Raw genomic sequence first — 27,150 nt, 5'->3', positions numbered from 1 at the left:
GAGCTATGGTATTACTAAACAGGTTGGCCCTGGATATACTGTTGGCTGCAGAAGGTAGCACGTGTACTGTAACAGGTAGAGAATACTGTAACTACATTTCTGACTAAAACAAATCTCTGAAAAAATCCAGTGCTAGTACTTGTTTGTGGAGTATTGATTTACCTCAGTTTCATGTTATTCAACCCTTCAATTATGTCAGATAAGTGCACATAGTTGAGTGGTTGAAACAATTTTTATAATTTGATGTGTCATACCAGACTAGACTCATAATACGATACATTTCTGCAAGGGTGCCAAGACGGCAAAATCTCTGACTTATCTAGGGTGCACTAAGGTTGTTTGCTAGAGTGGTTCCTGTTATAATGTCCCTAGGAACATCCTGTTCTTGTGTTTTGACCCTAGTCTGCTTATTGTTTCTGATTCCTCATCCTGCCCACAGCAGCCTGATCACTGTGTGCTGAACTTTGCTTGTCTTTGTGATTTGGATTTTTGCTTCATATTTCAATAAAGTCTTGCCCAGCACATGCATCTAGCAGCAATCACTGTTCTTGACACAGACAAAGGACACAGTGCATAACAACACTTGAGGAAGTACTCACTAAGTTATTAAAAGTATTGTACTTTGTTGACTCTAAAGCAACGACATTCTAAACTAACAATGGAATATCACTATGCAAATTGATCATCCTAGGGTATGATAATCTGTCAGTTTGTCACAGGTCTGTTTGTAGTGCATACAGGAACTGATTTGCCTTCAACTGAATTCATGCAATTTTTTGCTTCTGGGTATCTGTGGTTTACCACTGAAACATTTATACACTCAGTGTCATTTTGCTGCTAGGTCACCTGATACAGGTTAACCATAACCCTTCAACAAAGAAAGTAGATTTAATTTTTGTTTCTTGAATACCAATCCGTTAATATCAAGCTTGTCACTGACAAACGTGTAAAACAAAACACAGGTAAATAACTAACTTTCTCACATGTCATTGTGCTCAGACAATGCTAGTTGTTTTATCCACTTCTTTCTGACTCACAATCTGCCAAAAGATTGCTCAAATTCAACATAATGCACAAGACTAAAAAAAAGTGTATCTTCTGTTGGTTTAGTGCACATTTACAGATGCTGTTGGTCTGACAAAACACTGAGCATCAATGTTACAGTGTGTTACCTGTACACACAGAAGGATGAGATGGGAGTGATCCAGCCTAAACCAGTCAAGCTCTCCAAGATCTCACTATCAAGTCCTAAAGGTGGTATGTGCATACTTGGGGGCTGCTTATTGTTTTCGATGGGTCCCTGTTGTTCATAACTGTCCTGATTTTCGTATGTTCTAAGCTTACCAAAACCACAGGTTTCCTGCTTATGTGAGAGGTTTAACCACAAAGTGACTTTGCAGAACTCAAAAAGAAGTTGAGAAACATTTTGCATCTCCAAGCTTAATGTGTATCAACAGCAGTAGAGTAAGAAAGACATTGTACCTTGGCTCATTGTTAACAAAGTATTTAAAAAACAAATCAATTAGCAGAAGCATGAATATTCATGACTGCAGGTCCTTAAAATACACACAAAAAAATTCATTGTTGTGTGAATTCATGCATAGTTCATGGCCAGAATCTCAGTCTCTTAAATTAGCAGTTTAGTTAAGAACCCCCCCCCCCCCAGGTTAAAAATAGAGGCTGAATAAGACAGACAGTAAAATGCTGGTCAATTATTTTGTGGCGCTACGCAACAGGAAATACAAGATACTGTGGACAGCAAAGGAACAAAGGAAAGACATTGTCTTGCTCTCTCCCTCCAGTCCCCTGTCAGCCCTCACCTCCTAACAGGAAATGCCTGTGTGCTGTTTTAGGAATTATGTAATGGGAAAACACAAATTGAAAATATAACTTTTGGCATTTTCAGCAGGCAGAAACCATGAATATGTTCTGCTGAGCTGAAAAGCTGAGTGTGTGCCCCTATAATGTGATTACTCGGTCAGACATTCTTTTAATTTACAGTCATGTGTCTCATATTACAGTTTATAAAGTCAACAAGGGCATTCTATTATGATTTAACGCGTCAGTGCGTGAGACTCATTTCAATAATGGTCCCACAGCTGTTTATGGCTGCTTTATTGTCTGCATACATTCTCCACATTTTTATATTTTGCCTTCACTTAAGGAAATGTTTCCCAGTCTTGCTGCTGGAAATTCTCAGACCTGAAGATTTCAGATCTCTGCCTGCCTATGACTCATCTAACTCGGTTGATACTGATTACTCACATGCAGAACTGGGGGCCACAAAGGAGCGGCCCGGGAAACATTGCAGGGATATTATGCACGGTGACGTTATGCATTTTACACTGTATCCGCTCAACACTCCAGTCCAGTAGGTGGCAGTAATGCATCTTTCGTTGTTTTAAATTGGCGGGAAATGTGGCAGATTTTTTTTTTCAGTCAGGCAATTTGCTGGACAGCTTATGACCTGAGAGTTTCGGGAGAAGACCCTAGTCGTACGCTCGTCGTTTGGAAAGGCGAAGCGTAAAGTAACGTTGATTTCAATGGTCTCAATAAGTATTTTGATCTAATCCAAATCTACAGCATCCTAGTTGCTACATTGGTAAACAACTCTCATATATTACTCATGTACTTCAAACCATAAATCAAACCATATATCTGTTGTCAAAACTCGCTAGAATCAAAAGTTTGACGGTGTTTAGCGGCGGTAAGATTGCAAGTTTGAATGAATTAGAGTTAGCCAATTGCTAGTTCCGTTTCTGCCTGGTGTATTTGACCTATAACTCAGAAATAATAATGACTTGCTTTTTGGATTCACATCAGATTTATTCAACAGACGCTTGTTACTATACTTTGTAATTTAGCATTATCCTCATGTTTGTTATTCGCATGCAGCAGCAGTTCTCTCAGGCTTCAGAAGGTAGTGATGCTAGTTAGCTAGCTGTGATATGAAGTATAAAGAAACGCGTGTTTCAGTTTGGGGATGTTTAAAATGCCCATGTGAATTATTGCCCATATAAAATGTCCACATCATTTCAGTTCAATAAAGTCCCTCTGTATTCTGCCTGTTGCTGTGATTCTGCAGTTAGGCCTGCTGTCTTTAACTGATACATTGCTGTGTGCTGAAGGATTGCACCGAAAGTATTTATATCAATTAAACACAGATAAGCTAAGCTCTACCACTAAACTAATGGCTTCAGTTCTGAATTTAATATCTTTCAGTGCTTGCAAGATATACTTGAAATGGAATCGTTTAGTTACACGCTAGAGATGATTTGTCGATGTGTAACCTGCTGCACTGTTACTAATTTCAGTCAACTTCTTAGAAAATGTTTTTCATTTTTTACAAGAACATCGTATTGCTGAGACACCCTTTCCTTATCCAAATCATGTAACAGCCTGTGTCTTTGATGGTGACATTCTATTGCAATAACATTGTTTTTTCAGAAGCTCTGTGTTTTTCTTTCAGTGTAAAGTAGTGCAGTTTTTGAAGCTGTGTCTCTTTCTCAGCACCAGGTTGTGCTGTAGCCCATTCAGTGTGTTTCTTCCTGGAGGCTGAAGGTCCAACAAGGGCAAGATGTTTCTGTATAACCTCACTCTTCAGAGGGCCACGGGCATCACACATGCCATCCATGGCAACTTCTCAGGTACCTCACACTGTCCATCCCCCCTCTGGGTCTTAGGTTTTCCCCAACCACTTTTCATCTTCAGCATGTACCTTGTGGAGTCGTGGAGTATATGCTTTAATAGACATTTTGATGGTTATGGTATATTTTAGTTGTTGCTTTGCTGTCTGACTCCATAACTGGCGTGATGGTTTAACCTAACGTTTGGAGTCCAGGGCGCATATCTGCCTATTTGGTTTGGGGCACTAGAAATATGTCTCTCTTTCTAAACCACTAGGAACCAAGCAACAGGAGATTGTTGTTTCCCGTGGGAAGATTTTGGAGCTGCTGCGCCCTGATGCCAATACTGGCAAAGTTCACACCCTTCTCACCATGGAGGTGTTTGGCATTATCCGCTCCCTCATGGCCTTTAGACTGACTGGTGGAACCAAAGGTATATGTGTGTGGTTAGAAACAGTGGTGATGTTTTAAATTACATTTGATCTAAATATGTGTACCAAGGGCCTAGGTGGAAGTACTCACTCATGGAAAGAAAACATTGTTCACTAGAAAACTTTTCTCTAAAAAAGTGGACGCCTAAGCTCTATATGTTTCTCTGTTGCACACTGTATCACAAAAGTATTGGTATGACCATTGTTTAAGAGGCACAGGTATGTCCAGATCTATGTATATAAGACTTATTTAGAATGATGTGACAAACAATGTTTAGATATGATTCTGTTTTCCTGGTTCTAATTTTTTTTTTTGTTTCTATGCAAAGAATGTAGACAGTCAGCATAAATTCACTCCTTAAGGGAAAACTGAAATTAGATACCATTGATTTTTTTTTTTTCAATCCCGGAATCAGTTGAGTCTTTTACTGCTTACATATTATTACTGCCGTTTTACATTCATGCAACTCAAATTACTGTTGCCTAATCACGTTGGTGTGCGGTCAAGCCTGGTTAGAACTGTATCTCCCTGTGCTTTTTAGATTGTGTTAAGGAGGAATGCCATATTCTTAAGCAGCAGTTCAAAGCCTGTTTTTACATGACTGAACTTGATGCCCCAGTGACTTGGGCTCCCATATCAGTTTTAGGTCTTCCTGAAAAGCAAAGCACTCATCATTCAGCGGAATGCTTTGAAGATGCTACATGGGACTTAGTTGAATGTTTAGCTTAGAATGTGTACACAGCTCAGGAGGAAGGGACCAGGAAGGTACAGACTGGAAAAATATAAAACAGACATCTCAGAGAGAGAAAGAGAAAATGAGAATGAACTGGAGAGGACGGAGAATCTCACATCACATAATCATCCTTTTTCTCCTCCGCACACACATGTTTGAGAGACACAAAACCGCACGGAGCCATACGTTAGTTCTGGAGCTGTCATTGTGTACTCAGGCCTTTTCATAATTGGTTTGCAAGTATGAGACAGTGACTAGAGTAATGTTAATAGTAAACATAATTTGTGAGGCAGGTTAACAACAGTAATATATTTGACACTTGGTGAGCAGTGTTCATGTATGTTTTTGAATGTCGCTGTTGTCAGTGTAGGTCTGAGTGCTGTTTGTTTGTTTCTTTCTGTTGTAAATCCAGACTATGTGGTGGTGGGCAGTGACTCTGGGCGCATTGTTATTTTGGAATACCAGCCCTCCAAGAACATGTTTGAGAAGATTCATCAGGAGACCTTTGGCAAGAGCGGCTGCAGACGCATCGTCCCAGGGCAGTTCCTTGCCGTCGACCCCAAAGGCAGAGCCGTAATGATTGGTAAGACCGGTTACAAAACAGTGCAGACGCACACTGTGTGTTTTTGCGTTCAATTCAGGGAACTGCTTAGACCAAAAAGCGAGATGTGGCCACCCTTGCACATTGCATATTGAGTTCATTCCTCAACCACAGCTGTTTTTCTGGTCAGCTTTTGTGTCACTGATGTTGGACGTGCAGGAACCCGCGGTTGTCACTTTGCCTGTTAATCACAAACGTTTGTTTAAGTAACCCTGCAGAAAAATGTCAGCTAAATGAGTATGTGTAAAACGAATGAAAGACGTGAACGTGTAAAGTCACAATGGCGTGATAATAAGCTGTGAGTTGTCTTCCTGTCAGGCGCCATAGAGAAACAGAAGCTGGTGTACATTCTGAACAGAGACGCCGCCGCACGACTGACCATCTCCTCTCCTCTGGAGGCTCACAAGGCCAACACGCTGGTCTACCACGTGGTCGGGGTGGACGTGGGCTTTGAGAATCCCATGTTTGCCTGTCTGGAGATGGACTACGAGGTCAGAGACTTTACAGTCAACCTTCATGAGACGAGTCAATCGATAAATAAAGCGCCCCCAAAATTCGGGGGGGGGGGGGGGGGGGGCAGATTAGAAGGGTCAGCTCTTCTAGCTTGAGATACAAATAGCAATCATCACAAGATTGAATTTTAATCTCCAGTTTTAAAGTAATTGTCACATATATATATAGAGAGAGAGAGATACTGCAGGCAATGACATGGAGCATTCATCAGATCATCAGGGGGAAAAAAAAAAAAAAACAGAACAGGGTACAAAAGGGTATTGTGCAATTCCTCACTCTGCAAAAGGGGAGAGCCGGGAGTCAGAAAAATAAATATTTGTTTTACGAAATTATGGTATGTAAACATCAAAAGAGGTCTGAGTGAAAAAGCGAGGGAGGGAAAAGAGAAGAGAGTATAGCACAAGCTGATTATGGCAGCTCTGTCTGAAGAAGTGTACAAAGACACAGGAAACGCTTTTTATTGTTTCTCTGATTTCTCCCGATTAATTGGGTTGTGTCACCGCCCCGGTCCAACTGTGTTGAGAGTACCATAGTGATGTGTGGGACCATGTTTGTGCCTTAGGTGCTATGACAGAGTAGACTCATATCACAGTCATACTACATTCTGCATACAGTACGTTACGCTGTGTGTGTGTGTTTAGTCGTTTTATCGAGTTGAGAGAAGTAACGGTAAACTCTGAATCACTTTTTTTTTATTTTTTTTAAAGGCACAGCTCATTTTTAACCGTAGCCAAGTTCGGTAAATGTGGGTGAATTTCAAAATAGGTAGTCTGTAATAGCTTGCTGAATGTACTGAAGGAGCTTTTTCTCATTTCCTGTGTAAAATGTGGTTGTAAATTATGTGGAGCTGTTGTATGACAGTTAATAATGTATTCAGACAGCCTAATCTTTAGTGTGTTTAGATTTTAGCAAATTACTCCTTTGGAGTTTTCAATATTTGCATTTTAGTCTTTTGAGTTCTGTCTAGTTCCAATTGAATGAACAAAGAAAATGTTAAAAAAGGGGGGGGGGGTGGAGAGAGAGGACCCCTGAAGTTTTAATCCTGTCATTGATTTTATCATTTCAATCCCATCTGTATCAGGTCCATAATTTTAATCTCATTTTTGCTGCTCTAGATGAGCAGGTTTGTTTTTAGTCCCAACCTCCATCTGCACCAGCACTCTCCTCAGAAACCCCTTAATGACAGTGACAAATCCTGCCATGGCCCAGTTTACAGATTGATTGACACATTAGACGATTGACTGATTGATTCATTCGTGCGTTTAGTGATGTGTCTGAGTCCCTCGGGGCTGACTGGCTGGCTCGCTGTGTGGTATGTGTCAGTGAAATGATGAGGTTTCCATGTCTCTTCTCTGACTTGTCTGAAGAGAAACACAAGTATCTCTGATCTTACGGCATACACAGCCTGTCCAGCCCCGCCACATCTCTCCAACATGCCACTCCAAGTGTTCTCTCTCACTGTTTTTTGGTGTTTAGACCAGCTCAACCAGTTTATGGTTGACTATTTTACCAAACGTTCTTTAGTGCGCCTGTATCTCTGACACACCCCCACACACACAAAGATTCTCTCCCCATAAAGCCAATCTTCTCTTACCCATGTCCTGCTCAGGAGGCGGATAACGACCCGACGGGCGAGGCAGCCGCTAATACCCAGCAGACGCTGACCTTCTATGAGCTGGACCTGGGCCTGAACCACGTGGTCCGCAAATACAGCGAAGCTTTAGAGGAGCACGGCAACTTCCTCATCACAGGTACTGACAGAGTTTCACTAACACAGCGCTCCCACTCTCCCCTCACCAAGACCACTTTAAAATAGGGCTGTAACGGTACGCAAAAGTCACGGTTCGGTACGTACCTTGGTTTTGAAGTCACGGTTTGGTATGTTTTTCGGTACAGTGGGGGAAAAAAAGCATGCAAAACGTGAAATTTCTTTCCATTTATTATGAATTTACTTGTAAACATGTACAAACTTGTAAACAGTGGTAAACTGGCCATGTTTTCCAGTTTGCACTCCAATCTGTTTTTTCCTTGTACTGGTTATATTCACATTTGGATGATGCCGTCTCCAATAAGTAATCATGTTCGACGTACTGCCAGTAACATACACGATTTTAGTTGAACAATGTCGGCAAGCTGCCTTCGTCTTATCCACTAGTCTTTGCCCGTTGCTACTGTGGTTTACTGGAAAACCAAAATGTTCCCAAACAGGAGACCTGAAGGATACAGGAGGGTCCTTAAGTTCTGGCTTTGCGATCGCCACACTTACAAGGCTGCATCACCGAACATGTGCTAATTCAGTTGCTAAGTTATGTCTCCATAATGGAGTCGGAGAGGAAACTGAGTTTTTCATTTTAGTTCCGCACACAGAAATGTAGAAGAGAGGGCACTCTGTATCTTGTCAAGTATCACTTTATTGATGTTATTGATGCTGATGTTTCGGTCGACTGACAATGAGAGCATAAAAACGTTATGCATGTAACATGCGTGGTCAAGGCTAGACTATATTCACTTAGATCACAATGCGCACCGAACAGAACGACGCCTGCCCAGCGGTACAGTACAGTTACGCGTACAGTTACGCCCCTAATATTATTTACAAAATATACAGCTTGTCCTAACTTTAAATAGAATAATCATTTTGTGATCCAACGAGACACTGGATGTTTGTATCGCGGTTTCGGTCTCGGTTTCAGAACCGTTACACTGTTAGTTTAAAATGATTAACAGGTAATTTAGGTATTGATGATTGAATTGACTAAGGGTGATTGGTCAGTTGTTTGAAGAGAGTACACGATACAACAATTGATCGATCAGTCAGAGTCTAGGTGTTGATTCTGACCAAGTGGAAAAACAGGTGAAAATGATGAGCATCCTCATGTCTCTTCTCTGACTAAAGTTCAATGGAGAGAATATGTTGGTTTTCTGAACAGAGATTTCATGTGTGTTGTAGACTTCAGTGGACAGTTTATTTGAACCTTCTCACCAATTCTTTGGCACTCTCTCACTGTTTCACGTTCAGTCCCTGGCGGTTCTGATGGACCCAGTGGAGTCCTCATCTGCTCTGAGAACTACATCACCTACAAGAACTTCGGTGACCAACCTGACATCCGCTGTCCAATCCCACGCAGGAGGGTGAGTGCTCGCACTGTGAAACTTAACAGATATGTGTCAAATCTAGTAAAAGAAGGCAGAAACTGCACTGCTTTCAGTAAGCTGAATTAATATGAGTTGTATTCTCTCCCAATCTGTGCTGTAAGGGGAGATTGTTGGAGTTTGAATGGGAACATGTTAATTCTGTCATGCTTAATCATACATTGACTTCATTTGTAATCAAGCATGTCTTTATTTTTCTCTTTCTCTCTCTCTCCCCCCCATCTCCCTCTCTCCCCGTTGCTCCCTCTCCTCTGCAGAATGACCTGGATGACCCTGAGCGTGGGATGATCTTTGTGTGCTCTGCCACACATAAAACCAAGTCCATGTTTTTCTTCTTGGCTCAGACAGAACAGGGAGACATATTCAAAGTGACCCTGGAGACAGACGAGGAGATGGTATGCACTCGGAGGCTTTCCCACACACTCACTACCCACATCACGTCCCCTCTCTTCCTCCTGCATATGGAACAAAATAAATCAGGTTTTAAAAACTTACTGATAAAACAAAGTGTCCTTTAGATGAAATGATAGTTTGTTGTTGCCCGTGTTGTGGAGTGCAGTTTTGTTCTGATGAAGTGATGAGGTTTCATGTCTCTTCTCTGACTTTGACCTGGAGAGATTTTACTTACCTCTGATCTCAGTCCAACCTACTAAACCCTTTTCACGCACGTGGGACAATCAGTACTATTTTGACATTTGTGTTGAGTGTTGCTTTTTTTTTTTTTTTTTTTTTGAATAACACTACTTTGGTGTCGTCCATTGACTGTTGTTCCCTGCCGTTTCAAATAAAAGCGTTCCCCCTGTTAAAGGTAAAGTGACATCAGTTTGGCAAGTGAGAAGTTAGGTGGTCACCATGCTAAGCCTGTAGCCTGTTCAGGACTAACTCTCAGGGACTTGCATGCACAATGTGAAAGTAAACAGGCACATGTCCCGATATTAAATAATCCATTTAAGAGGGAACCTTGTTGACCGCTCACATACAGCTCACCATAGGTTTCCTATGCATGAAAGGGCTGATCGATCCATGAACACGTCCGTCATCTCGTAACTGCGCCTGTCGTTGACTGAAGAGGTGGGGATTTTTGGTACACGCGGTCTGGTGGGAGATGAGTCACAGGTCATCATTTATTTGTTTTTGCCTCCTAGGTCACAGAAATTCGGATGAAGTACTTTGACACCATCCCTGTTACCATGGCGATGTGCGTGCTGAAAACAGGCTTCCTTTTCGTCGCCTCAGAGTTTGGAAACCAGTAAGTCCCACAGCATCTGGCAAAATTCCACCCCTGGCATCCATTCTCAGATCATTTAAACACCCCAAAACAGTCCCTAATTCCCCTTTTGTTACCGCCTGCTCTGAAATATTTTTCAAAGAAGTAAGCCGTGGCATTTCGGCAACTGATTTTAACAATGCTTGCCTTCAAAACTGGTCAGAACTTATGCAACTGGTGCTATTCATGGGCCCATCTTTTGATGTTTGGATGGGACACAATGGAATGTGTGTGTGTGTGGAAGAGTAGTGTATTGATGCTGCAGAAGACATGAGCTTGTATGTCTGAGTGTTTTAAATGGGAGAACTGGAAACGTGTCTGATTGCAGCCGTCAACAGACACACACACACGCGCACACACAGAAGCCAGGCACACACAGAGGCGTTCTGTGATCCTCTACACATTTCTGTCACCTCACACACATGAACACAGATCTGTAGACTAATCTTCCTGTGTTCTGTGCGTGTTAGTTACCTCTATCAGATTGCTCACCTTGGTGATGATGATGATGAACCAGAGTTTTCGTCTGCCATGCCACTGGAGGAAGGTGATACATTCTTCTTCCAGCCCCGCCCACTCAAGAACCTTGTACTTGTGGATGAATTGGAAAACCTCTCCCCTATCATGTCCTGCCAGGTATGTCTCTCTCTCTGGGTGGGTGTGTGTGTGTGTGTGTGTGTGTGTGTGTGTGTGTCTTTGTGGGCGGGCGGGCGGGCGGGCAAATACATATCCGTTTACATGTGGGAAAGCGTTTCTTTTGTGTGTGACTTGTGTGTATGTTGCAGCCTGTCTTGAACTTAGAGGAATGATTTGGCAACAGCTTTTGTTGGAATGTGTTTTGCTGTGTGTGTGTGTGTGTGTGTGTGTGTGTGTTTGGACCTGCCATGCTCAAAGGGATTTAGGCTTCAGTTTACAGTCCCATGGAAGAGTGAAAGATTAGAAGGAGGAAGATACTAGAATATGTCTTGTCACATGCAGACTGGTGAAAGTGTGTGTAGAGCTGTAGATCTGATGAGTTCATTCATGTCTCTTCTCTGACGTTACACTGGAGAGAACAGTTTAAGACCTCTGATCTCAGCAACCCTTTTTTCCCCCATATGCACATTCACCAGTTCTTTCACCTTATGAATGCAGCAAAAAAGAACTTTTGTTTAAAAAAAAAAAAAAGTTTCTCTCTCAATTTCTTTGTCCATTCTCTCCCTCCCTCCCTCCCTCCCCTCCTCTCTCTGTCTGTCTGTCTTGGGCTGTGTCTCTCCTGCTCTGTCGCTGTCTCTCTCTCAGATTGCTGACCTGGCAAATGAAGACACCCCTCAGCTGTATGTAGCCTGTGGACGAGGACCGAGGTCTACCCTGAGGGTTTTGAGACATGGTCTTGAGGTTTAGTCATCATAATTCTTCTTAAAACCTCATTTTCACACTAACAATGTTCTCATACGTACACAAACCCTCTTAATACATGTGAATTTTCCACTAAAACCATCCCCCCCCCCCTAGACACACACACGCAGACATGTTTACTCAGCTTTGTATTAGTCTGTAGGTTTTATTACTGGTGTTTGTGATGTGACATGTGAACAAGGACAAAGGTCTACCCTGGGGTTTTTTTTTTTTTTTAAGTTAATTTTTATTTTGTTGTAAACAGTATTACAATATATTTTCATACAAAGACACTTGTCTTTTTCCAGTTGTATCTGTACATTTTTCACATTGAATTTTGAATATTAAATAGACAAACAACAAAAGAGATCCACTCCAAAGTAAAGTAATAGCCGCATAAGCAAGGGATATGTAATAAACCAGAGATGATAAATGAAAATGGAAAGTGAGAGAAGAGAGCATAAATTAAAAAGAAACAAACAAGCAAAAAAACTCACTGTATTAGTAAATCCATGACTGAGCCCCATCAGTTAGTAAATATACATTTTTGGAGCCATAGTAAATATGTTATTTGCTTTATCTGGTAGACATACCATACCTTTTGGATCCATAAGTTATGTGGGGGGGGGGGGGTCTGGTTTCATCCATGTAATTGTAATACACTTCAGGGCTGCTGTAAGTAGTATTCCTAGATGTCCCCTCTAGACCATCAGGTATTACTCCCTTTAGTGCCATCATAGGATCCTGTGAGAGATTCTGCTGGAACACTTCTTTAAGAGCATCAAATACCTCTTTCCAAATGACATGTAACTTAGGGCATAGCCAAAATATCTGAGTGTACTTTCCAATTTGTGCTCCACAGTTTCTCTAACATGAACTGATGTGTGTTGAGCCCATCTTTGACACCATCTCTGGTGTTTGGAAATATCTAGTGATTACTTTCCATTTAAAGTCCGTGTGTTTGAATTGGTCAGTAGGTTTGCTTCTGCGCATATCCTGTGTTATACCCATGTTTATTTCTGATTCTCATCTCGGCTTCATATTTAGGGAGCTATCTAAGTTCATAGACAAAAATATCTGATGTAGATTTAATCTCCTCTCAAATTTTCTGTTTGTAATTCAGTGAGAGAATTTTCTGTTGGGGTAGGTTTAGCTTTTATGAGTTTCCCCATTCTTTGTGTATAGTCAAAAAACGTCTTAGTTGCAAATATGTAAAACAAAAGGAGATTGAATTCATATTTTTAACTGTTCAGATGTCTTAAGATTGCCCTTGTTCAATATCTGATGCAGTTCAGTTAAACCATGTTCTGACCATTTTTTTAAACCCTGTATCTTAATTGGTAGGCATAAAGGTCTGTATATATCCAATGCTTGTCAGCTGCGAAATTGTTTTGGGTTGCCCAAAAGCTGATTGTATTTTTTTCTGTATTTAAGGTAACTGCAGTCCATTGTCCCATTTCTTTTGTAGGGGCATCCAAAGATGGTAGAAAATGCAGAGCCTCTGGGCACATGCGTCTTCTTTTTTTTTTTTTTTTCGATATAAAGCCGGCGTGTATATGTACCACCACATTAGCAAGGCCTTCATCTGTGCAGCCCAAAAGTAATATCTTAAGTTAGGAAGTTTAAGCCCCCTATCTGGCTTAGATATACCCCGACTGTTTTTAGACATGGTCTCTAGGTTTAGTCATCATAATTCTTCTTAAAACCTCAATTTTCACACGAACGACGTCCTCATACGTATACATACACTCTTAATGCTTGTGAATTTTGCACCAGAACTGTTGTTCCCCCATGACACATGCGCACACACACACACACACACACACACACACTCATGTTTATACAGATTTGTACTGGAGTCTGTAGGTTTTGTTACTGGGGTTTGCGTTTTGACGCCCCCCCGCCCCCCACTACCGCTGGCACGCATGATGTGGCAGGTGTGAAATTCAATTGGAAATTTTTGCGGTAACACACCTGGGTTGGTTGTCCGGCAGAGGTTTCAGAAGCTGTGTGATTGTGCACGTCTGCTTTTCACAGCTCATGATTGCATGTTTATTCTGTTTTAATCTTTAATTCAACGCAAGACGACATCTTAGCACATAATACCAGGCTACATCCGTTGAGAAGCGTTTTTTTTTTTTTTTCCCTGTGATGCTGCAGTGTGCTGTGTCATACAACGAGGGCTGCGTGTGTTTGTTTTCCGTTAGGTGTCAGAAATGGCTGTGTCAGAACTTCCCGGTAACCCCAACGCTGTGTGGACCGTCAGAAGACACGTTGAAGGTAACTCCTCCGTTTCACTCTTTCGTTGCCTCATTCCCCCTCTTTCTCAGCTCTCGAGATCAGAAGACTGTTCCAGTTTTGGGAAATAGTGGCCAGTGGCCTTTGCTTCTTTGCACCTATAAACACGCTGTCCCTCCATCATATGCCCAGGAGCTATTGCTTTCAATCCGACTGTCCGCCCTTTAAAAAAAGAAGTGCAGTAAGTTATCATAGGTTTGATGATGGATGAGAGGAAGAAGCTGATGATGCTCTAAAGGATGAGCTCAAAGTGATCCTGAGTTTATAAATGGAAACTGTCCAGTCTACAGTGACATCGCGCACACACACACACATACAGTCTAATGTTTAAGACTGCATTAGTCTCAGTTAAAAGCTGAGCTTAATCTAAGCACATTACCTGTTTTTTTTTTTTTAGCTTTATTGATTGACTTAGTGTTCATAACTGAAGACAAATATGGGAAAAGAATATTGAATTTTTTGAGTTGAAGAACAAAAATGATTGAAATCAAGGAGCAGAATTGGTTAGCATTTCATATGAAGGGTTGTGTTGTCAGTGTCGGAACATGTCGGACTGCTTTTGATTCTTAATGTTGGACCTTTAACTTTGCGAACATGTTTTGCAAGGTTTTACAAAACATGGTTACAGCGGGACCTCGTGCGAAAGGTTATTTCACCATAGTGAGGTCTGCTCGTCTGCGGTATTCTTTTCTGCATTTTATCCCAAAACTCAAACCCCCCCTTTATCTGAGTCCTCTACAGCCACATGTGTCCTCTACAAATTTTACATCATTATCAACTGTATTTACAAATGAATGTGCATAATTTGATACCTACCTAATTATGACCCAGATCAAAAACAGGTTGTCTAATTTTTTTTCTTTTTTTTTTTTATAAACCACTTTATTTCTTTTGATAGTGTGGGGTTAATCTGTTTTTGACTTGAATGTGTATAGATCTGTCTGATTCATAATAGTTGAAGCTTTATCTGTCGTGTTTCCTGTAGAGTTGATTTATAATCAGCTCTCGCGTACAGAAATGTCAAACCTCTTTGTCCCAGCAGTGTCAGATTTCAGCTGCCTGATACTGCTGCGATCTCTTACTTTTTTTTTTTTTTTTGATACGTCTAACTCCTTGCCAAACGTTTCCTTGAAATCATGTGGTTTTCGGGATTTGTTCAGTGGCCTGTAGTTGGTCTTGCTTCTCTGCACACATTTGACTAAGACAAGGACACACACACCCACTCACTCAGTCACTCACTCACTCACTCACTCTTGTGCTTTGGTTTCAGTCTGACTAGGAGATTACTCCTCTGTTACTGAAGCTGACACAGAGCTTTGAAATGCTTTATCACCTACTAGGTTTTTTTGCATATGTAATCTTTGAGGCAAGACTACAAAATCTTCCAAAAGAAGATTCACGAACAAATTGGCTATTTCAAACAATATTTTTGTAAATTTTGTTTATTTCTCAAATATCACTTAATTGTGGTCAAAAACAGGAGATTTTATTTCTGTTACTGGAACCTGTGCTTTTGTTGGCCTCACTGACTGACTCAGCATCAGAAACCAAATCAGTTTGGCAAAATTTTCCAAATTCCTCCCTGAGGCAGTGCAGAATTATGTCAAAACAGTTGGCCTTTATACTTAAGGCACAGACGTGAAGTTGGCTTCCATGACGAGAGGTTCTAAAGGCCGCACAAAGCCCTTTGAATTTATCCAGTAGATTTTTTTTTTGTTTGCATCGACACGCACGCCGCCTTTGTTTCTACGGCCGAAGCCAACGCGGTTGTGCTCGGACAGAGACGATCGTCCGGTTTTAATGTTTTGTGTATCTGAACTGGGACGCTGTCATGAGCAGACCTCCCCTGACCACTAGTCCAGGCGCACCTCTCTGTCGCTTTGTAGAGCGATATCGATGCAGTCGAGTACCACTCTCTCGAAGTCAGAATAGACTTTTTAATTTTATATAACCTCTCGATGACTAGTACCTCACTGATTTAGAAGTGTGGCTCCGTATGACAGTCGCTTGTTTGTTCTGTGTACTTCGTGTTTTTGTCGAGTCTCTGTTCGAGACGCTGAGATGAGTGGTCAGCTTGCGTTCCTCTACGTGTGACATGTGGTCACTCATGCTGGTTTCCATTTATATGTGAATGACACAATTCAAAACAAAATGCACAGGCAACATGTGTTTACACAACAAATAAGCCCTATGTGACCGCTGGTCAGCTTCCAAACAGCTTGTGTCATTATTCCCCTCTGTGAACCACTGCAACAATCTCATCCTTTATTATCTGTTTGTTTGTTTAAAAGTGAGTGGGTTTCAGTCCAGCTTGCACTCTCTGCGTTTTCTGTCCAGCGCACACTTGAAAATGAGACGGTGGTTTCCGCTCTTTTTTGAAATGGAGGTGACACTGACGCATATTTTTCCGAGCCCAAAATACTTGTCAGGGTGGTTTTATTTTTTTTCTTAGTTTAGGTGGTGTTTCTTTTTTTGTTGTTTTTTTTTTTAATTGATGGTAGGTGTGTGTGTGTGTGTGCGTGCGCGGAAATGCATTGCATCTGTGTACTCAGCGTTTTTGTGCTGTTTGCTGTTACAGATGAATTTGACGCTTACATCATCGTGTCTTTCGTCAACGCCACTCTGGTTTTGTCTATCGGAGAGACTGTGGAGGAAGTGACTGATTCTGGTTTTCTGGGTACAACACCCACCCTCTCTTGCTCTTTACTGGGAGAGGATGCTCTGGTCCAGGTAAGAGGGCCCTGACTCACACACCCCTGCTTTTCCCCCTCTTCCCCCACCACCATCCTTTCATTTAATGCCATCATCCTTTTTGCACCAGCCCTCCTCCACACCGCCTCTTTCATTCTTCATGTCGTTCTTTACATTCTCTTCAGCCTAATCAGTCCATTTTGAGACCTTGGTCTCTCCAGGAAATCCATCTGTTCATCTGTCCATCTGTATCCATCCATTTATCTGTGCATCTGTATTTCTATTCCCCACTCCTGAGGTCCTTAAGCTTTCTGCGTCTATCATATTTTCTCCCCTCATCTCTCTCTCTCTCTCTCTCTCTCTCTCTCTCAGGTATATCCAGATGGGATCCGTCACATCCGGGCTGATAAGCGTGTGAATGAGTGGAAGACTCCAGGGAAGAAGACCATTGTGCGCTGTGCTGTAAACCAGAGACAGGTGGTCATTGCTCTTACTGGAGGAGAGCTGGTGTATTTTGAGATGGATCCAGTAAGTGTACAGACCTTTAGCTTCTCACTCTTAACTCTGCAGAAGCCTTACTGTTCAATCAGCTTCATCACAGCCTGATCCAGGTAAACAAGGTATGGGAGAAGTTTCACAAGCCGACATTCTCTCTCTCTCTCTTTCTCTCTCTCCCTCCTTCCCTCCCTCTCTCTCGCTCTTTCTCTCCCTCTCGTGCTCTCTCATTCCCCCTCCCTCCCTCCTTCTGCTCTCTCTCTCTCCCCCTCCAGTCAGGGCAGCTGAATGAGTACACAGAGAGGAAGGAGATGTCTGCAGATGTGGTGTGCATGAGCTTGGCCAACGTTCCTCCTGGTGAACAGCGTTCCCGTTTCTTGGCCGTGGGATTGGTGGACAACACCGTCCGAATCATCTCCCTCGATCCCTCCGTAAGACATGCTTGTGTGTCTTTTGCTGTTTGATTTTGGCGTATCCGATGCAGGCACGTCATCTTTCCTGGCTGAGGAGGGACATATCTCCCACATGAGGTCATGGATCGGGCTGTTACCCAGGGTTCGACCCAGAGGCACAGAACAGAATGTGTTGTTGGCCATTTGGAACCAGTGTGCCATAACTTCCCTGAATTTCTAGTTTTCAGTGCCACTTGTCCAACATTGTCGTACAATAAAGCAACTGCAAAACCCACTCACTGTTGTATACTATTTGGCTATTAAGTCAAAAAATGTCAGAACACTTGGGGTGGGGGGGGGTAGAAGAATTATGTTTGTAGAAGTGTATGTGCATGCATTTGTAAATCTCTGTGTGCCTACGAATACTAATGTTTGTGGTCAGTTGGCACTTAAGACGGGTTACGTGTGTGCATACATAAGAATCCTAATTTGTGTGTGTGTGTGTGTGTGTAGGACTGCTTGCAGCCACTGAGTATGCAGGCCCTGCCTGCCCAGCCAGAGTCACTGTGTATTGTTGAAATGGGAGGAGTGGAGAAACAGGATGAGCTCGGAGAGAAAGGCAGCATTGGATTCCTCTACCTGAACATCGGCTTACAGGTGAGTTTCCCCAGTAGTGTGTTCACACGCGCGCTCACACACACACAATAATTTCAGAAGACCAGGAGACATCCAGATTTCTGACTTAACTGACCAGAATAACCAGCTAGAGAAAAGAAAAAGTATTCATGTAGGGCACCCTTGATTCCATAGAGGTTTTGGTAAGTCATGATGTCACACTGCTAACTGAGTCAAACTCACACTCCGCTTTGATCATCGGAGTGAACTGCAGATTAAAACTTTGGACAGTTTGGAGTGTTGTTCTCATTAATCACAAAGTGAGATTATATTATATCCAACCTGCCATTGAACACTGTAGTAAACAGTGACCATGAGGTTGATCTCTCAGTCAATCCTTCTTCATTGAATGGTGTGGTTAATGGAATGTCTGGTGTGTTGTAGGAAACAAGTCTTTTTTTTTTTTTTTTTATACATATATTCATTCAAGTTTGGCTTGTCTTTTCTCCTCCTCAGAATGGTGTTTTGCTCCGGACTGTTTTGGACCCGGTGACTGGAGACCTGTCTGATACCCGAACCCGTTACCTGGGCTCTCGACCCGTTAAGCTCTTCAGGGTCCGCATGCAGGGCCAGGAGGCGGTGAGTAAAACGCTCACCATTTTAATCCACTCTGGTTGTAATAGGGGTATGCTGCCTCAAGCCGTTGACTGGTTTGTGTGGCGTTTTTTCCCAGTAGCGTGGTCTGTGTGTGGGCGTGCGTTTATGCCGAGCTTTGCACATGTTTGTGTTAGTGCTGCTAAGTTTATATGTGTGTTTTTTTTTGTTTTTTTGTTTTTTTTTCCCCTTTTCTTTTCCCCCTGTACCTCCGGCAGGTCTTGGCCATGTCCAGTCGATCATGGCTGAGTTACTCCTACCAGTCGCGTTTCCACCTCACTCCTCTGTCCTATGAAACACTGGAGTACGCCTCTGGGTTTGCTTCTGAGCAGTGTCCAGAGGGAATCGTAGCCATCTCCACAAACACCCTGAGGTATAAACACAGACTTACAAACACACAAAAATACAGAGGTGCATAAGCGCAAACAAACGCGTGAATGAAAACATCTGTCTTGCATGTCACTGAGGTACACACACATACCACACACACACACACACATTCACACACACACAGCCGTGTTCTGATTCATTCTTTTTAGTGAAAGCATTCTGAAATATCCAATACTGTAAGCAAAACCTCTGTGGCCTTGTTTTTTTTTTTTTTTTTTTGTGAATGATTGACTTTGTTTAGAGTCTTTGAGTTTCAGCAGAGGGTTTTGTTTTTTAATTGAGTCATTGTCTGTGAAGTCCTCTGAAGAATTTACAGTATCTGTTTTACTCCATAGCTCCACTTATGCCAGGCCACAACTGTTCAGATGTGAAGTCTTATCTTAATGTTGAAAGACTGCCAGGACTCCGCCAGGACTTCTGCAAATGTCTTTTTTTTTTTTTTTTTCTTTTTTTGGGAAGTGTTTGGGTAGTTCAGATAGTTCATGCTCAAGCAAAATCACTCTCACTTTGGAATTTCTGACTCATGATTATGGAAACCAGGCTTTACTCCTCGGTCGCTTTTAAACTAAACGTCAGTTCCTAAGAAAATGCATTATATCAGACAAATGACTCAATAAGTAATGAGGAACTGACTGTTTTTCCTCTCTCTGTCCCTTACAGGATTCTGGCTCTGGAGAAATTGGGCGCAGTCTTTAACCAGGTTGCTTTTCCCCTTCAATATACGCCACGCAAGTTTGTCATTCACCCAGAAACAAACAACTTGGTTCTGATCGAAACAGACCACAACGCTTACACGGAAGCCACCAAAGCCCAACGAAAACAGCAGATGGCAGAGGTAATGTAACTGGTGATGGGGGTGTTTAGGATGGGGAGGTAATGTAACTGACGGTGGGGGATGGAGGTGCTTAGGATGGGGAGGTAATGTAACTGGCAGTGGGGGATGGAGGTGTTTAGGATGGGGAGGTAATGTAACTGGCGGTGAGGGTGGGGGTGTGTAGGGGAAGAGGTTACATCACAGCTTTTTTGCCAAGGTGAATCACAGGGACTCACCTGCTGTGACTAGACCTCAAAATGATTTGTACTTCCCATGGGAATTTTTTTCATTGTAAAGCTGAGTTCTGTCAGGCTGTTGTAATGCAGCCGTTTTATGACATCACCCTCTTCCCTCAGTCTTTTGGTTAATTCCACATTCCAAGATTTTTGCGGTCAGCTGTTGAGTAATCACTCATGAAACTGATGTTTATAGTTTTTTTTTGTTTTTTTTTCCCTCTTCCCTCTAGGAAATGGTCGAGGCTGCAGGGGAAGACGAACGAGAACTTGCCGCCGAAATGGCCGCCGCTTTCTTGAACGAGAACCTTCCGGAAGCGATCTTTGGGGCTCCAAAGGCTGGTTCAGGCCAGTGGGCTTCACTGGTCAGACTGGTCAACCCCATCCAGGGCACCACCCTTGACCTGGTCCAGCTGGAGCAGAATGAGGCTGCATTTAGGTAGGTGGAGTGATGGTTGGAGTCATGTTTGGAAGGTATCGGCAGGGTGCTGTGTTGCAAGACGGATGCAAGATTTTAGAACTGGATGGAAAACCGGGAAAGGGATTTTAACAGTGATGTCGCCAGCAGGGAAAGGAATGTGACTGTGATGTTGCCAGTAGGGAGAGTTAAACAAATTTTGATACCGAGCAGAGAAAATTCCTCTTAATTCAATTTCTGTTCCCCTCTCTCCTTTCCTCCATCCTTTCTCTGTCTGTTTAGTGTGGCTGTTTGCCGCTTTGCCAGTGGAGGTGATGACTGGTATGTGTTGGTTGGTGTAGCCAGGGACATGATCCTCAATCCTCGATCTGTTGGAGGCGGGTACATCTACACCTATCGGATGGTGGGCGGTGGAGAAAAACTGGAATTTTTACACAAGGTGACCGGAGCAGAATATTAATACACAACCACCAGACCGAGAGCAGCCTTCCATCTGGGAGACATTACCCCAAACCCCCCCCGCCCCCCCGTTATGCCATTAAAACACTGACTGCCATGGGCCTCAAACCAACTACAAATCACCAAAAACACACTGTGGTTTCTCTTTCTTTTCCTTTTTTTTTTTTTTTTTTTTTTTAAATTTTATGATTGTTTCTTATGCGTGTGTGCTCAGTGGTTAGTTTTTACAATCTGAAGGCACGCTTTCGAAAAGCAATTTGTATTTCCACTTGATCTTTCTCCAAATTGAAAATCTTGGCCCATTTGCAAACTCTCAAGCCGAATCAGCAGTCACACGGCTGTGTTTTGTTTTTTGTTTTTTCTGATGGGGAGAATTTTGTAAATGTTTTATTGGTGTGTTGTTGATGAACTCTGTTTGTTTGACAGACACCCGTGGAGGACGTACCTCTGGCTATTGCCCCGTTTCAGGGCAGAGTGCTGGTTGGTGTGGGGAAACTGTTGCGTATCTATGACCTTGGCAAGAAAAAACTGCTCCGCAAGTGTGAGAACAAGGTAAGAGGAGATTCACCATGCTTTTATCTGTGACACAATTGAGCAAGCTACTCATTTACAACACACAGATATCGAGTAAACCAAATGTGAATGACTCGACGTGATTTCACTCTCTTAAAGCCTGGTCTTTATTAAAGGAGCCCATGTGTATCAACTCACTGCTGTGGATTACACATTTAATTTGATTTATCCCCAAAATGACAAGTAATATGTATTTTAAATGAAAAAGGCAGATGTCCAGAGGTCTTTCAGTGCTTAGGCAGAAATCCCATGAGAGAGAAAGGAGAAAAGGTTGTGGCCCACCAGAGTAAGGCCCTGGAGATTTATAATGGTAAAGGACTGTTTATTCGAGGAGGACAGACGGACAAAACGAGGCCCTGCGCGCATAGCATTTAACATGTTTTCCAGTGCATTCCTGACCCCGACATGGATAAATCATTATTTAAGAGGAGGAAACAAAGCTCTTCCTCTAGCACACACTGTGAGCCCTTTTTGTTGGCAGCAACCCAACGAAGTCTCAGATTTCCACTACTATCATGTTCTATCATGAAGTAGAACAAAATATTCTCAATCCCGTGGCACAGGACCCAGGGGATTATTGATTAAGATTGAAATCCTCTTGTGTCTCTCTGTAGCGCGACTGAAAATTGATAAATGCCAAATGCGACATAAATGTCTCCTGACGTGTAATGGTTTCCTAAAGCACGTCTTGTGTTTCTTGTAGCATATCCCTAACCTGGTGAGCGGAATCCACACCATCGGACAGCGTGTTATTGTGTCTGACGTCCAGGAGAGCTTGTTCTGGGTCCGTTACAAACGCAACGAGAACCAGCTTATCATCTTCGCCGACGACACACACCCTCGCTGGGTGACTACGGCCTGCCTGCTCGACTATGACACCATGGCTGCAGCTGACAAGTTTGGAAACATCAGCATTGTAAGTATTTCCTGTTTGCTAAAACCTCGTTTGGTGACGTGTTTTTTTGGCATGTACAGTAACGAGCTTATTTTGTAGCCCGAGGAGCTTAAAGAATTTGTGAAAGTGGAGTGAGAATGCTTTCCTGTAAATAGCGATCAGAGATCTCTAGAGATCCCCCCCCCCCCCCCATCCCCATACCCTGTTAGTGTTCTTTGGTGAAGAATTCAAAGTAAATAAGAAACAAAATACATAAATAAGAAATAAATTTAAGAAATGAAAGTTTTTTGTTGTAATTTCTGCTCCAGGTGCGTCTGCCTCCTAACACCAGTGATGATGTGGATGAAGACCCCACGGGAAACAAGGCATTGTGGGATCGTGGTCTCCTCAACGGGGCCTCTCAGAAAGTATGCAGCTCCCATAAGACCCTATTTGTCTCTCACGCACACACACACACACACACACACACATCCTCCCCCACCCCCCAGTCCTTGCCCTGGGGCTCGGTTTGTGCCACAGTGGGTGTTTGTCTGTTTGTGGTCACATATTTGTCTGGATGATACAGTGGTCAATTCCCCACTCAGACCATCCCCAGACCTGTTGTGACATTATGGGCTGAGGACCATGTTGGCCTCGGCCATGAAACCACACACGCCATGTTCAAGCTCCCATGCCCAACAATCGGTATCAACAAATGAAACGTGGAAATATTTAAGTGGGCGCTGGGGAAAGTCCCACACGACACACACGGATGACTTGTGTCTGTCTCAATAGGAATGTATATGCAGGAGAGCGTGTGTGTAAGCAGAAAATAAGGCTGGTGAGACAGTGTGTGGTTTACACTGGGCTTAATGACTGGGTTTAAAACGCGAACCCTGTCTGTTTGAGTGGCTCTACCCACTCAAATCGTACACTGACACAGGAAGCTTCCCAGAGCTTGTCAGACATCCCTCGATATCCTTATTTTCCTAAACATCATCGTAAGCACAGTAAAACCAAACGCTTTAATGGCTTGAACCAATCAAGGCCTCCTGAGCAGAATAACAAGACCCTCAAAAATGTAGCTCATAAACTGTATTGTGCTGATGTTAGCACATGCAGTTAAAGCATTTTTTTTTTTCTCCCCCATTGATAGTCGGTCTCAGCTCTCATTGTACGCGAGTGTTTCTGTCAGTGTGTTTTTTGTAGGTGTGTCAATGTGCGTTTGTTAATTTTTCTTTTCTTTTCTTTTCTTTTTTTTTTTTTTTTTTGCCTTTCGCTGCTAGGCCGAGGTGATCGTGAACTACCACATTGGTGAGACAGTGCTGTCCCTTCAGAAGACCACACTCATCCCCGGAGGCTCTGAGTCGCTGGTCTACACCACTCTGTCAGGGGGCATCGGCATCCTGGTCCCCTTCACTTCCCATGAGGTGAGAGGCTGTGACACGCCGTGCTTTTTCACTGCAGTGCAGTTTCAGCAGATTTGACTTTGTGCCAAAGTTAGATTATACACTTTCATTTTAAATGTAAGCTTAAGTGCCAAGACCGGTTAGATAAAAGAAAATCCCTATGTCCTAAGTGGTAACTGTTATTTGGTGGAGTTATACTGTTAAGCCATATAAATGTAAATATTAATGCTTTACTGTCTCTGATGTTGAAGTCAAGGTTAGCGACGTGAGATCATTCAAACTGGGTGTTTTTTTTTTGACGTTTTTTTTTTGACGTTTTTTGTTTTGCTTTTAGTTTTTTCCTTTCTTTGAACACTTTATTGTGCTGACTGTTCACAGGACCATGACTTCTTCCAGCACTTAGAGATGCACATGCGCTCTGAATTTCCCCCTCTCTGTGGCAGGGATCACCTGAGCTTCCGCTCCTATTACTTTCCCGTCAAGGTCAGTGGTAACTACAACACAAAAAAGACTGTAATTGTTTAATAGCTTAGCGATGCCTTCTTTCACAACTGCAGGTTCACTGGTTGAAGTTCTTGGCAAGTTCAAAAATCAGGATAGACAGACAATAAAGAAAGATTGCGATACAAGTTTTAACATGTACGAAACAGACAAACTGATGAACATAACATAGTTACACCTAATAAACGCATAACTGAATACAAAATGTGAGAATTGAAATGAGACTGACATCAGCTTTAGCACAGAAATAACAATCTTTGAATCTAAGTGGAATTGCTTACTTTATGTAACTCAGATCTATTGACAGTTTTTAGTTTCTTTCCTCCTGACACAGGAAGCAGTGTGGAAACATCTTAGACAAATAAGACTAAAAAGATCTGCCCGAGAACAAGGGACCTAGAGAGAGGTCAGCAGTCTCTTAAGAGAAAGATGAGATTGTTTGAGCAGAAGTTTTACTCCAGTAAAGCTCTAGACAAGCCTGTTTCTGTAGAGCAGGTTACTGACTGAAGCTCTCTTTTCTATAAAAAGCTATCGAAAAAATAAATTGTCACTCAAGTCAGGATATGAGCAAAGCTCAAATGGTCAACGTGCTGTATAAACATTGACTGTTTATCAGAGGCTACTTCTGTCGGACAGATCAGACAGTGAGCAGCTAATGATTGATAGAAGTTTTCAGATGCTCCTCCCAGATGTGCAGAGAGATTGGTTTAGAGTAAGGTCATTGGTATAACTGCCTTTGGCTATATTTTAAAAGCATTGAAACAAATACCACAGCAGTTGGGCACTGTTGATATAGAGTTTAAGTTCATTGCTTCATACAGCAGTCTGTCTCATTCTCCTGCTGATTTTGTGTGTGTGTGTGTGTGTGTGTGTAGAACGTGATTGACGGGGACCTGTGCGAACAGTTTAACTCCATGGACCCTCACAAACAGAAGAGTGTGGCTGAAGAATTGGACCGAACACCTCCAGAAGTCTCTAAGAAACTAGAAGACATCCGCACACGATACGCCTTCTAAAACCATCTCTCGCGCATTTCTCCAACCCACTCAGAAACGTGTGTGCGGTCTTTTTATTAGACTTGTAAGGACAGCTCTCTCTGTCTCTCAAGAATGACTCAAGATCATTCAACAAGTAACTTATTCGCTCATTTCAGAAAACCTTCTTTTTGGAAGTTACCTTCACGCACACACGCCCACACCTCCAGCGTAAATTTTATGACGGCACAAGTGTCTTCTTCTGGAAATCCATTGCGGGCAATAATTGTTATAAAGTGATTTTATGCTGAAGTAAGTGTGCTTTACCAGAGAGAACTAAGCCAATGTCTTTTGTTGATTGTGTAGGCACTGACTTCAGCAGTTAGTGTTGTTTTTGAGGTCTTGTAATGGCTTGTTTACCAGCCACAGTGGTAACTGAATGGGACTAAATGGGCTTTCTTATTGTACGACTGGCACAAAATGTCCAGAGAATCTTTCAGTATGTTTTGCTTATGTGAAGAAATGGATAGTTTGAATACCATGGAAGGACTGAAATGGCTTTTCTTTTCTCTGGAGGATTGAATTTGTATGATAGCATGTGGGGGATGTGTGTGGTTTTTTTTTGGTTTTTTTTTTTTGGTCTTTCTTTCTTTTTTCCCCCTTTAGTGTTTTGGTCACTGATTTGATATTTTTTTAAAGTCATAGATACTCAATGCTCAAGCTCTGTCAAATGATCAGTTAAAAAAATTGTACTTGATAAAATATGGCAACCTTTTGTAAATAAACCTTTTTTTTAAATGTGGTATGTAGCTTATTTTGTTTGTCATGTCCTAAGTGTAAGCGGGGGGTGTGTGTGACAAATGTTTGTCATTTACAGTAGAACCCATCACACTGGTGAAACAGGATTCCTGCAGCTGGGTTTTTGTTTTGCTCCACTTTCCTCTCTTCTCTGTGCATATCCCTCCTTTTTTCCTCTTACACACTGGCTGTATCTGTAGTGTTAAGAAAACCAAGATTGGCGCTGCTACGACATTCAGCCCAAACACCCAGACAGGTCTGTTGCCTTGAAAAGCCTGTTATTTGTTTAGGTTCAGTTCAGGACTCGCTAGATGTTTCTAAGTGCTGGTACTCTAGTTGTAGACATATAACTTGGTTATTTATGACAAAGCTAGTGATATTTTTTTTAGCAGGTGTTGTCAGTAGCTGAGTTTACATTCTGTGAAGGAAGTTTTCGTGAAATGTTGTATTTGAGTTTTCCTGGTTTTTACATGACTTGTGTTTTGACTTAACTGCTATATGATTTTTTTATTTAAAGCAGTGACTAGATGCACCATCAAACACTTACAACATGTAATTTTGTTGTAGCCTGTGTCAAGGACAATGCTAAACTGGTGTCAGGTCACATCTCAGATGTCGAATTCTGGGCACTCAAATATAAGCTGTTGCCATGGTAGCGTAGATGTACTCCTGGATCTTTTGGGCTCTGTTGTTTTGGTTTTTCTCATAGTACTTTTAGTACTTTTGTATAGTTAGATATATACAAGCAGTTTAAATACATTTTTTGCAGATTATTATTAGTTGTCCTCCCATGCATGTTTTTAATCATCTGAAGTGCAATTCTAATGTGTCAAAAATAGAATGTAGTTCCCCTATGGGAG

The 27,150-nt window shown here is 42.2% G+C and overlaps 1 protein-coding gene across 1 annotated transcript; it reads left to right on the top strand.

The window, feature by feature from the left end:
- Window positions 1–2,518: 2,518 nt before the first annotated feature.
- On the top strand, window positions 2,519–26,270 carry sf3b3 (splicing factor 3b, subunit 3). The gene is made up of 27 exons (XM_030765006.1): window positions 2,519–2,602; window positions 3,511–3,647; window positions 3,904–4,059; window positions 5,204–5,374; window positions 5,711–5,883; window positions 7,515–7,656; window positions 8,925–9,037; window positions 9,316–9,453; window positions 10,204–10,307; window positions 10,796–10,961; window positions 11,607–11,702; window positions 13,910–13,982; window positions 16,579–16,730; window positions 17,064–17,219; window positions 17,462–17,617; window positions 18,092–18,235; window positions 18,710–18,832; window positions 19,066–19,220; window positions 19,898–20,072; window positions 20,518–20,723; window positions 20,985–21,141; window positions 21,588–21,713; window positions 22,438–22,650; window positions 22,938–23,036; window positions 23,895–24,038; window positions 24,396–24,500; window positions 25,394–26,270. The coding sequence occupies exons 2-27, from the start codon at window positions 3,578–3,580 to the stop codon at window positions 25,532–25,534; spliced, it is 3,654 nt and encodes a 1,217-aa protein (XP_030620866.1). The 5' UTR covers window positions 2,519–2,602; window positions 3,511–3,577; the 3' UTR covers window positions 25,535–26,270.
- The last annotated feature ends 880 nt before the right edge of the window (window positions 26,271–27,150 follow it).

The sequence above is a fragment of the Chanos chanos genome, chromosome 2 (assembly GCF_902362185.1).
Source record: "Chanos chanos chromosome 2, fChaCha1.1, whole genome shotgun sequence".
Taxonomy (NCBI): domain Eukaryota; kingdom Metazoa; phylum Chordata; class Actinopteri; order Gonorynchiformes; family Chanidae; genus Chanos; species Chanos chanos.
The sequence above is the reverse complement of the archived record's forward strand: the minus strand, read 5'-3'. Positions and strand labels throughout refer to the sequence as shown.

Coding starts and splice junctions, on each gene's coding strand:
- sf3b3 (XM_030765006.1), top strand. CDS start 3,578: ATGTTTCTGTATAACCTCACTCTTCAGAGGGCCACGGGCATCACACAT. Junction 11,703..13,909: donor TTTTGAGACATGGTCTTGAG/GTTTAGTCATCA, acceptor GTTTTCCGTTAG/GTGTCAGAAATGGCTGTGTC. Junction 24,039..24,395: donor TCCCCTTCACTTCCCATGAG/GTGAGAGGCTGT, acceptor GACTGTTCACAG/GACCATGACTTCTTCCAGCA.